Source organism: Phyllostomus discolor, chromosome 1 (assembly GCF_004126475.2).
Source record: "Phyllostomus discolor isolate MPI-MPIP mPhyDis1 chromosome 1, mPhyDis1.pri.v3, whole genome shotgun sequence".
In the NCBI taxonomy this organism is placed as follows: Eukaryota; Metazoa; Chordata; class Mammalia; order Chiroptera; family Phyllostomidae; genus Phyllostomus; species Phyllostomus discolor.
Genome location: NC_040903.2, coordinates 33,917,195 through 33,929,286, shown reverse-complemented (window position 1 = coordinate 33,929,286; position 12,092 = coordinate 33,917,195). Strand labels below are relative to the sequence as shown.

At 43.5% G+C, this 12,092-nt stretch overlaps 1 protein-coding gene across 1 annotated transcript; it reads left to right on the top strand.

Moving 5' to 3' along the window:
• Window positions 1-822: 822 nt before the first annotated feature.
• SPINK2 (serine peptidase inhibitor Kazal type 2) lies at window positions 823-9,345 on the top strand. The gene is made up of 4 exons (XM_028508253.2): window positions 823-980; window positions 1,777-1,820; window positions 7,891-8,000; window positions 9,106-9,345. The coding sequence occupies exons 1-4, from the start codon at window positions 926-928 to the stop codon at window positions 9,149-9,151; spliced, it is 255 nt and encodes an 84-aa protein (XP_028364054.1). The 5' UTR covers window positions 823-925; the 3' UTR covers window positions 9,152-9,345.
• Window positions 9,346-12,092: the final 2,747 nt, after the last annotated feature.

Sequence of the window (12,092 nt, the reverse complement as noted above, 5' to 3'; positions counted from 1 at the left end):
GCCACCTAATTTGTCTCTCTGATAAATCTCCTCTCTCCTATCCATTCTTCATCCAATCTATCAAAATGTAATTCAGATTGGGGGCATTCCCTGGCTTAAAGTCCTCCACTGGCTTATCACTGCAACCAGAAAAAAGATCCAAACCCCTTATCACGGCCCACCCAGCCACACGTGCTCTGGGCCCTGCAGTTCCCTCTCCTCCAGGCAGGGCTCCAGCCGACACACTGGGCCGACTCCTGCCTCTGGATCTCTGCACCTGCTTTTCTTTGAGCCTGGAATACTTGTCCCAAGGCCTTCACCAAGCTTCCTTCTCCTCATGCCTCAGCTTTGAGCTCAAATGTAGCCTCTAAAAGGCCTATTTTTCCCCTGAGCTCCCAATGGAAAGTCTTCCCTCCCCGCCCCTTTTCTAACGCTTAATTTTAGAAATTGTTGTATTTATTGAGTTTTAGAGTTCACCCTATCCTCAACCCCTACAACTAGAAACTTCTTGAAAGGAGGGATTCTTTTGCTGAGTTCACCCCCAAAACACTGGGGCAGAGTAGATGCTGAAGAAGTAGGGGTTGACTGACAGAGCCCACAGGGTTGTTTCCCACGGCACTTACGTGGTCCTTGTTTGCTGCAGGAGGAGACCCTCCTCTTAATCATTTACTCCCATCCTCATAGGGGTGGGGAAGGGCTGGGGGAGTGGACTAGTAGGGGACTAAGGTAGGTGCAACATCTACTTTCCTCTTCACCCTTTCTCCCCTGCTCCCCGCTCTACCCATCCGTTCCTGCCCCTCCCCTTCCTACCTAACCCTTTCTTAACACCTCTCTTAGCCCGCCCCTTCCCCGCCCCGCCCTCAGCCCAGCCTGCTTGACCTTTGCACGTCCGGAGTCTCGCGGGCACCAGTGCGTTCAGTCACCCATCGCCGGCAGAGGAGGGAGGATGGCTCTCTTGGGGGTGAGCTTGCTGCTGTTATTCCTGGCCCGGGACTTGACAGGTAACGCTCACCCGCCAGCCTGGTCGGCCCAGGAGCCCTGGAGGAGTAATGAGTGGGAGCCTCACTGGTGACCATCCGGATCCCAGCATCCCTGGCGTCCCTCCTCGCACTGTTACTGGCAGTTCCTGGTAGAGGAACGTCGGAGTTTGGGGGGTGGCTGAGAAGCCAGGGACCCTGTAGTTCTTGCTTGGGCTTCACTCCCAGCTCGTTCTTAGTGACAGCCTACTGTCTGCTCTTTCTCCCTTAAAGCAGATTTTCTGGAGCCCTTGTCTGGAGCCCAAGATAAGGAGTAGAGTTTTTTTATATGCACAGTGGCCCTGGTGTATGGGAACTAGGAATAGTGAATGCCCAGTGCATCAGGAACTCAGGGCGTATGAGAAAGGGGCTTCAGTCCAGCCAGACTTGACACCTTTTAAAAATGGAGTTAAAATGGTAACGCCTGAAGTTTTGTGTTCATTACCCTGAGCTGCAGAGGAAAAGAATATGGTGAATGATCATGAGTTACTACTCTGACTTTTATAGCTCCATAGTCCTTGCTCAAGCAAACCTATTGGGCGGTCAGTTATGGAACCCATACCAAATGTTCTTTGTGTGGGCCTGCTAGGAGAACTGCCAAAAAATAGCTGAGTGTCCTTTGGAGGAGGGTGTGGGGATCAGATGGGTGGTTCAAAGAAGCTAGGCATTCCAGGGAAAGGAGAAGGAGTGGCCTGGAAAAGTGATGGGCTGATTTTAAAAGCCCCTTGTGAACAATAATTGACCTTAATCACATACTTTAAAATGTCTTGTCTTCTTGCAGCCTCTACAGACAGTCAATTTGATGAACCTTCAGAATATAAAACAGTAAGTAGGGAACCACTGGTCTTGTTTCTATAATACACTGAAGCCCTCAACGGTTTGGGTTGGGGGCTAGTTTTCAGCCCTGACCGGCCGCTTTTGAAACTAAGGACTGCTTAAGAAGCCAGAATCTCCGGGAGGCTTTGGATGAAAATAGCTCATGGCTTGAAGGCCTCAGGGCTTTGTTTCCTTTAACATTTCCTTAAATGATTCAGAAAGTCCTTGGCTTAATAGTTACACTTTGTACTAAACATTTTTTGCACAGTACCTTATCAAATGAAATCCAGTGGAAGCAAAGACCAACCACATGAGAACAAAGAGAAGCTATTTATTCAGAACTTGCTGTAACAAGGGAGTCAGCCTGGCCACTTGTGTTTTGGCAGAAACTCAAAATGCAGGTTGGGGAGTGGGAAAGCTCTGTACTGAGGGAAAGGAAGGCCTCCGGTGGGCACTGATGCGAGGCTGCCGGCCTGGGGAGGCTGGAGACTGGCTCCTGAAACCAAGTAGTGCATGGGTTGGACATGTGATGGTTAGGAGTGCATGTTAGATGTTCTCCAACTTGTCCTAAGTTGGAAGCAGGAACAAAAATTAGGGAAAGTGTCAGCTATTAATCAAGTCCTGACCATTTGGGGCCTATTATTATAGAGGTTATTATTTGGCTTCCCAGACCATCACCAGAGCTAGCCATCTGACTTCTTACGAGTCTGACTTATGGTAGGCTGGCTTCCTGGGCTGGCTATTCCAAATAATGAATTAGTTTCCTGGGAAGGTTGCTGCAGGTTGTGTCAGATTTCTATTTTAATGCCTGGTCTGACATTGTCCATTTGTATATTCAGTCAATTCTCATAATGACCTTGTAAGATAAATAGATGTTTTTATTTTACATATGGGGATATTGACCTCTGGAGTTAGGTAACTTTGAGTGTCCAATTCAGATTAGACCTCTTCCAGGAAGCCTTCCCACCCCATTTCCTCCTTCCAAAGTAGATAGAAATGCACCTTCTGCTTCCATTTGACCTATACTGCATCATCATCACTATGATAGTGTATGGGAGGGAAAAAATCTCTCTACCCTTCTGAGTTCTCAGCTGGGGTCCCTATGACAAAAGACAGATTAACAAGAGAAAAACAAACAAGTGTATTAACATGTGCATTGCATGGCCATGTAGGAGCGCTCAGAGATGAGGAACTCAAAGAGGTGGCTTAGAACTCCAGTTTACACGCCCTCTTTATTGAAGAAAAGCAAATCTGTAGAGAAACAACCGGAAAGTGGTTTATGCTTCTGAGGTACATCAAACAATGGCCCAGTAAACAAAAGAAAACTAGTGTGACAAGGTTTGTTTGCAGATCCCTCTGGGCTGATGAGATTCTAGATTCTGTCCAGTTAAGGAGAATTTATATTCAGCCTTTAGGCAGAAAAGGGGGGGGGGGGGGGCTAGAGAGAGCTTCTTCTGGGTTTGCTGGGTGTTTTTAAAATTTTACTATATTTTTCTTTATTTTATTTAAAGACCTTATTGTGTATGCTATTACAGTTGTCCCAATTTTCTCCCTTTGTCCCCCTCCACCAGCCCACCCCCACTTTGCTGCTTTTAAACTCCCTTTAGGTCAAAATTATTTTTATGTCAAAGAGCCATCTTTTAGAGGTAACATATTTTGGTTTTCTTCAACAAGGAATGCTTACTGTGTGCCAAGCAGTGTTCTAGGTGTTTTACATGTAATAACCATGAAGTAGGTATCACTGTTATCCCTTCTGGCCACGGTCAGTTGGAAATGGGGGAACTATGGTTCCAACCCAAGCGATCTGACTCCAGACCCAGGCCTCTTCAGGACCCCGTCATAGCACTGGGTTGTAGTTGCCTGTCTCCCCCCAGTAAACTATACTCCTGTGATCAAGGATAATGTCTTATTTGTTATTTAGTGTCCAATATTCAGCACTCAGTAGGAGCTCAGGAGTACTTTTTGATCAGATGATTCAATTTTCTTGGGTTTGATTTTTCTTTCAGAAAATGGGGATAATCCCACCTCCATCTCGGAGCTGGGATTAGGTAGGGAAAGGTAAATGAGGTGCCTAGGCTGCAAACTTCAAGGAAACCTTCACTCTAAGGAGGCAGTTACCACAGGAACCTACTCTATTTGTATAGGATTATTAAGCAGATCAATCATACAAGAGATCCTTGTTTTTCCTTCCCCGTTTCCATTGCCACCGCTCCAGTTTAGGGCCCTATTACCTCTTAACCTAGACTCGCATAACAGCCCCCTAAGTGGGTTTCCTCAATCTTTAGCATCTCCACTTTCCAGCTCCTGCCACGTGTTGCTGCTGCAATTACTCCTCAAAATCTTTACTCCGAGTAGAGCCTGTCCCTGTGCAGAGCCTAGAGACTTCCCAGTGCCCACGGAGAATGTTTCATGTCCTTACCGCAGCCTACCTTTCTCTGCTTCTCTGAGCCCTTCTCTGCTTTCTCATAGCTTACGCTCCTCTCTTCTTCCTGAGACAGTCTTCTGAAGGTCCGAGGAACTTTCTGCCTGGTCTGGCTCCCTATAGCTGGCATCCTGGGTATAATTTAGAGCCCCCCTAGATGATGAACCTATGCCAATTTTTTTTCCTTTGGCATAAATTTGGGGAAATGAGTAAAATTAAGGGTTTATGGGGGAATAATTTATTCATGAAATTCTGTGACCTCATCAATAAGGTTGTAAAGTCTTTGTTCATACAGCCCTATGTCTCAGATCAGAGGAAATCCAGCAAGTGAGTAACCCAAATGTCGTAAAGTCACCTGGTAAGTAGCCAAACCGAGCTTTGAAATCAGGAGAATCAGACAGGCTGGAAACAGACTGGAACACCATCACTTCCTTCTAGCCAGGCCGGCTCCCTAAAGATCTGAGGGACGTCAAAAGTCTTCTGCTTAAAAAAAAAATTCTTTACCTCAGCTCTTCAAAAGTCATGTATGAGTCATCCTCTGAGATGAAAGCATTTGAAAACTCCTGTTGAATATAAAAATACCTAACACTCTCAGGCTTAGATTGATTTTGAGTAGCTAGTTGTTTACCTCGTCATCTGTGAGACAGGGATGCAGGCGAAACATGTCTTGATTATAAAGGGGAGACAGTACAGGTCTACAGTGGAGGGTTCCCTGAAATCGTGCATCAAATTCAGTGTCCTTGTGCATTTTCCTTAGCGTTCACCAAGTAGTCAGAGTGGACTGAATGCTGAGATGGGTGGGAGCAGCCGTTCCCAAACCCAGTCCTCGCTGACTCAGAATTCAGAGGACTCTAGACACACAGATCCCAACCCTGGAGATTCTGATTGACTAGGTCTTGGGTGAGGCCCCAGGTCTGTGTTTTTAACAAGCTGCCACCAGGATGTGCCCATTCAGCCCCATGTGGGCCCACCATGTGCTACTTATTAGCAGTCAAAAACTCATGCAACCACCCTCCACTTTAGTACCTCACAAGCGAATGACCCCCTCCCTTCTCCCTGAGTAATTCTCACAGCACATGCATCACTGGACGTTTGTAGACAGACCGCTCTCTTGTCTGCCAGCAGCGGAGCTGCTGCGGCACCAAGACTCACGTGTGTGTGATCAGAAGCCAGTTAGGCCAGCCGCCAGACTTATTTTAATTAAAAACGTAAAGATAACATAAACATGAGTGTAAAGAAGGAAAGTTGTAGCTCAGGTGAGAACTGTGTTGAATGCTTTTAAAAGACAAATTGCTAAATAAAAAAAGAATTGCTGTTGAATTAGGTGAAGGTAAAACAACTATAAAAATTAAAAAAAATTGTATATTAGGTTGTTTTGCAATTGCCTTTAAATCTCACTGTGCTGTAAAACAGTGGCTCCCAACTGGGGGTGCTTTCACCCCCAGATGACATTATGACAGATATTTTTGACTAGGAAAGAGAGAACAAAGATGAGACCAGACATTCTACAAGATGAAGAACAGCCTCCCACAGCGAAGACTCCCCTGGTTCCCACATGTGAATAGGAGTTGAGAAATCCTTTTTTAAAGAAACCGAGACAGGAATTCCTAGGTGATTTAGGAGTTTTGCAGTGATAACACACAGAACTCTAATTAGTTGAAACATTCAAAGGAAAGGTCTTATCTCCTGTGTTAGTTAAGATTAGATTCAGCTGCAAGGAACAAAGGCTCAAAATAACAGTGCACAGTGGTGCCCTCCTGGGGCGTGGCCTTGGTCCTCCTGGTCCTCCTGGTCCTCCTGGTCCTCCATGCGCCCAGCAGCAGGATGGAGGAGTGGGCCAACAGCAACACAAATTGAGGGAAGTGGAAGACAGGTAATGGGTTTTTTGTGTTTGTTTGGTTTTCAATGAGGTTCCCAGAAGCTACTGCACAATAATTCCACATATATCCCGTTGGATTCTTCTTCATCGCATGGTCATACCTAGCAGGACAGATGACCAAATGCATCGCTATTCATTCTCTTACATCAGAAGATTGGCAGTTTTGTCTCCACTTATGTTTTAGGATAAAGTGTTTAGAGTCTATATTATTTTTTTTATTGTTTCCTTGCTTTAATTTACTTTTTCCATAATGACTAACCACCACTTGTCCCAGTCACTGCATAAGAGGGCGAGCAGCCCTACGCGGCACCATCGCCGGGAGCCTGGCGCAGCAAGAACACAGCGTGCCCCTGTGTGGGGCGCAGAATACAGGACAGAGAGGATGGAAAGGGCCGGCAAAACCTGTTTGACTTCAGAGTTTGGCCCACAGCCAGCCCTGCTTAGGTCTTTTTAAACCCAGAAACTATCAATAAAAAGGTGTATTTCATTTATTCAGGGTGTTAAAACGGCTGACTCCATTTACTCTGAAGTGAAGAAAAATGATCACCATTTACTAAGACAAACAAATGCCTTAAGTTTGGGGGGAATCAGCAGTTACAAGTGGATTTTTGACTGCTTCAGGGGTTTGTGCTCCTAACCCTCTTGCATTGTTTAAGGGAACTGTGTATGTAAATGTATGACTATAAGACAGAAACACAGCAGGCCCTGTATTTAACCTTTTGTTAAAGTGGCACTCTGCACACTCTGTGACCCGTTCTAGTCCAGGCCTTGCTGGACACTAGGCTAAGAGCAAGACATACCACCTTTCTGGCCTCCATTCCATCAAGTCAGATGCTTGAGTTCTATGACCGCATATCAGCTTCTTCGGGCTGCTGTCACAGAATACCACAAAGTGGGGTGATAGACCAACAGAAATTGATTGCTTCAGAGTTTCAGAGGCTAGAAGTCCAAAATCAAGGTGTTGGCAGGGTTGGCTCCTTCTAAGGGCTGGGAGGGAGAATTGGTTCCATGCCTCTCTCCTAGCTTCTGGTGGCCTCGGGCATCTTTTTGCTTGTAAAAATTGTGTTCTGTCTTCACATGATCCTTCCCTTAGTGTGTCACTTAGTGTCCAAATTTTCCCTTAGTGTCCAAATTTTCCCTTATAAGGACATCAGTCATATTGGTTTGGGGCTTACTCTGTAACCTCATTTGAACTTGATTACTACATAAAGACCCTATTCCCAAATAAGGTCACATTCTGAGGTACTGGGGGTTAAGACATTAATGTACGTTTGGGGGGCAGAAACAATTAAACCCATAGCAACTCCTAAGGTCCAGTTCTGAACTTGCTGCTTTCTTTAGTGCTGGTAGTTAAATGCCAGTCTCTTTAAAAGTCCAGACTAAAAACTTAGGTTCCCAAGTGTGTCTTAGCATTATGCCAAGGGGTTAAGGTGGAGTGTAATAGAACATGCACGTAGAGATAGTAGGAAGTACAAGTTATGATGCTAGAGAATAATTAAGTAGGCATGGTGGCATGCCTTGAGCTTCCGTCAGAAAATCAGAACAAACCTTCCTCAGGGAACCTTTTATTATGTAGTAGGTAGTGAACCAATGCATCTGAATTCTGCAATAAAAAGCCATTTGTGTGTGTGCATGTGCGTGTGTGTGTAAAATAAATATTTTTCTAGCATGTTTCTAGGAAATCTAAGGACACTTGGGAATTTGTCTGCCCTCAGCTATTTTGTGATGAGAATGTTTCAAGTTGTTCTCTAATTGTTGTCTTCCTTTTTCTTTTCTAGCCAAACTGTCATGACTATGTATTGCCAGCATGTCCCAGAGACTTTAGCCCTGTATGTGGAAGTGACATGTCCACTTATGCCAACGAGTGCAGTCTGTGCTTGAAAATCAGGTAACATCTTTACAGTATAGAATAGCCATGTTTTCTTTTAAAAAAAAAAAGATTTTACTTATTTATTTTTAGAGAGAAGGGAAGGGGAGGAGAAAGAGAGGGAGAGAAACATCAGTGTGTGGTTGCCTCTCACGTGCTCCCTGCTGGCGACCTGGACTGCAACCCAGGCACATGCCCTGACCAGGAATCAAACCAGCGACCCTTTGATTCACAGGCCGGCACTCAGTCCACTGAGCCACACCAGTCAGGACAGAATAGCCATGTTTTCTTTAGTCTTTCTTGAATTTTGATTCCTTAAGAAGTAGTGGCTCTTTTCTTGGATATAAGATTCACACACAACATAAGTAGTTCTGTTTTCAGACTGACGTTCAAAAGTACACGGACTCCCACAGTGCATTTTCCAGGTTGAAGCTGGAGAAGGACGTGTGCAGCCGTAGACCAGATAATCAAGTTCTGTTACTTTCCATGGATGGGTGACTTTCCAAAGTTAAGAATATATTTAATAGTTAAACTCTGTGGAATATTAAATGTTCTTTGAAATTCAGAGGGCATGTGCCGGTGACTTGCATACCCTGCAGCATTATGTATTTTGCCATGTGTAATGCGCACTTTCCTGCCCAAATTTTTGAGGGAAAGATCAAGATGCGAGTTATACATGGGCAGCACTAAAACATGGGTGCACACTATTCACGGCAAAATACAGTAGTTGGCAAACAGATCTGAATAACTCTGCCCACAGAACTCTAAGTAGTAAATGCATCACACCTGATGCCTTTCATATAACACACCTGGCCAAGTGACTGTGACTGGTCCTCCAGTATGTATTTCAGGGGCCCATTCTCTGACTTCCATCTTCAGGGAGCTACCTAGGTCTTCTCAGAGTGATTCTTTTGGGGTTAGTGCCCTGTGTCCTACGGTTAGAGAAAAAACATAGCAGAGTTGGGGCTGTCACCCTCATTGTTTTCTTTGTTTAGCTTCAAAAATGATTACATAAACATCGCCCAAGAAGGAATGTAATCTACAATGGCATGGGTCTTTTTAATAACACCAGAACAGTGTCAGTATGATAGGGGTAAATGTGTTTTTATGGTTGTCCAATTTGCAGAGAAGATGGCCACAATATTAAAATAATCCGAGATGGACCGTGCTGATGGAGCAGTTTACAGAAGAGAAGTTGGAGAAACTACCTTCACCTGCACACTAGATGAATTTCATTTCCCCTTTTTCTCTTTTCTTGTGTTTCTTTGCATGAGATTTGTTAACCTACATTTTCCGAGAGGAGGTGTGGAAGACAGCCATGTGCAGGAACTGATAATTAAAGCAAAAAAAAAAAAAAACAAAAAAATCTTATTTCTTGAGCTAAGCTTGTTGCTTGGATGACTTGTGCATTGCTTTGTTTAGCTGGAATAAAATCAGCATGTATTCAACTACTGCTGTTCTCTGGTGAATATTCATTCTCACTCAGCAGCCTCTGGGTGGCTCTTTGCCTGTGAAGCAAAGGTAGATTTCCCTGTGGGCGAAGTGGAGTCACTGTGGAGAGCCAAGGTTTATGCTAATTCACCACTTCCCTGAATCTTGGATAGTAATATGTAACTAGTCCAGTTATTTGCACATGGTGAATAACTGTGAAATAGATGGAGCTGACTTTAGCCCGAGCTGGTCAGAACAAAGATTATGCAAGGAAAATATTCACTAGATTCAGTAACTTCTTTCAATACAGTTTTCCTTCCAGGTTAATGCAGGCATTTGGCTTTGTCCTCCTTTTAGAGCAGTGGTTCTTAACCTCAGGGTGACTTTTCCCCTAGGGGACACTTGACAGAATGGAGGTACTTGTGGTGTCACACCTGGAGGGTGGGTGCTGCTGACATCTAGTGGTTAGAGGCCACCACTGCCGCCAAACATCCTGTAGTGCCCAGGACAGCTCTGAAGAATTCTTCTAAAATGTCAATAGTGTTAACGTGGAGACACCTTGTTTTAGAATTCGATACAACATAAAGAATAAATGTGACCAGAGAATAATTTAGAATAATATTGTGCTCCAGATAGAGGATTTTGAGTCAAGTCCGGGGTTTAAGTGTGTTGCACTGTATATAGCACCAGGAAACCATGAGACAGGGCTTAGGAGGTGTCTGGGAGAGTGTGCAGTGGAAAGAATGTGGCGTTTGGGGGTCATCTAAACCTGAATTCAAATTCTGATTCCAATACCTACTTGTACTTGAGTTTTCTTCTTTGGAAAATGGGGCTAATGCTCAATTTATGGAGCTATTGCCAAGACACGGCTTAGCACAGTGCTTGAGACATAGAAACCACAGAGACAGTAGCTACTATTATTTCAAGCACCCTTCTTAGCAAGAAACTGAGGCCCACAGAAGCAAACCAACTTGCACAAGGTTATATTACACATTCGAAGTACCCTGGACTAGAAGCCCGGGTCTCCAAATTCCCAGTCCTCTGTTCTTATAAGGAATAGAAGCAATGGAGTGAGAAGTGGTATAACATAAATGTGCCAAATTAATGTTCCGTAGTTACTTTTTTAATTTTCATTTTTCAATTACAGTTTACTTTCAATATTATTTTGTATTGGTTCCAGGTTCCTGTAGTTATTTTTGGCCTAGAAGTTCTATAAAGTAGGATATGCTTTTAAGAAAATTAAAAAATACACAGAAGTATATAAACAGAAAAAGTGAAAGTCTTGACCATCTGCTTTTATGGAAGCACTATGTTTTGATTGTTTTTTTCTTAAGGTATAAAATTATTTTGACACATTAGTTTGTTTTAAATCTTGGCTAGACCATGCACCCTTTCTGTGTATGCGCCCAGTGATAACACACATGCAGACTCCTAGTGACTGAATTGGGACAGACTTGGGTATAACTAGTCCAACATCACTCTACAGATGAATGAACTCAGTGAGGAAGGAACAACCGGGTGGAGACTTGCCCAAAATGACATTGTCTCTCTGGCTCTGATTGGTAACAACCAAGATGATAATTACCACTAATCACTGGCTTGGCTTTAGCTTTCATAATTTCTTTCATCCCCCTTTAGAAACAAGCAAAAATGGCAGAGAGCTTGAGTGGATATATGGGAGGTACAGCTGCCAAATTTTTTCACAGCATGATGCGTTCTTTCTAACAGTCTCTGCCAGAGTGGAGGTGCTCAGCTGAGATGGCGAGAGAAACCACCACTTGGAACAATTAGAGCCATAAGCCTGACACAGGTGTGTGTCTGTGGCCCTGGCTGGCTTTCCAAATCCTTGGCTCTGCTGAGCTGCCTGTTGAGAAAGGGGGGCCCCGTCTTCTCCTCTGCCCTCACATGTCCTAGAACAGAGCACTCTCTGTTACGACATTTATAAAAGGCTGGCAAAGTAGATCTCTTTGGCCCTTCAGGTCACCTCCATAGACTGGTCTAAAATAAAAATCCCACAAAATATATGGGATGCATATTTTCTACCACAACAGAGATTTGATCTTACATATTTCAAAGAATAAAAACCGATTAATAAAATACAGTACAAAAATAGGGCACAGACTGTAATTACGTTAACAAACAGAAATGTGTAATAATGATCAGAGATTTTAAGGTATTATAATTAACAGTTGGATATCCAATAGATTTTTGTGGGGTCAAGTTGTTTAAGTTTATACAGCATTATTTTGAATGTATATATATATATATATATATATATATATATATATATATATATATATATAAAATGGCCATTTGCAATTGCTAATAACTCAATCATTTAAATGACCAAATTATTTAACTCCCATAAGTCATCTTTACAGTAGGAAGTTTTATTTTTCCGTGGTGAAAATGGTAAAATGTCCATATCCATTTTTAAAAAGTGATATTCAGAAGTAGGTGGACTATGGAATTTTTTTCATGTAGAATTAAGGTGATTTTTGAGGATCAACAATTGAGAACTCCTTTCACCTGTTGCTCCCCAAACCCCCAATCAGGATCAGACCTGGGCCGGCACAGAAATACCCTTTTAATCATGAGTTTTCCAAAGAAAATAACAAATCAGATAAAGCAACTAATGCTTCATGAAACTTCCTTCCAGCCCATTGAGGCCTTTGTCCATAG

Coding starts and splice junctions, on each gene's coding strand:
- SPINK2 (XM_028508253.2), top strand. CDS start 926: ATGGCTCTCTTGGGGGTGAGCTTGCTGCTGTTATTCCTGGCCCGGGAC. Junction 1,821..7,890: donor AACCTTCAGAATATAAAACA/GTAAGTAGGGAA, acceptor TTTCTTTTCTAG/CCAAACTGTCATGACTATGT. Junction 8,001..9,105: donor AGTCTGTGCTTGAAAATCAG/GTAACATCTTTA, acceptor TCCAATTTGCAG/AGAAGATGGCCACAATATTA.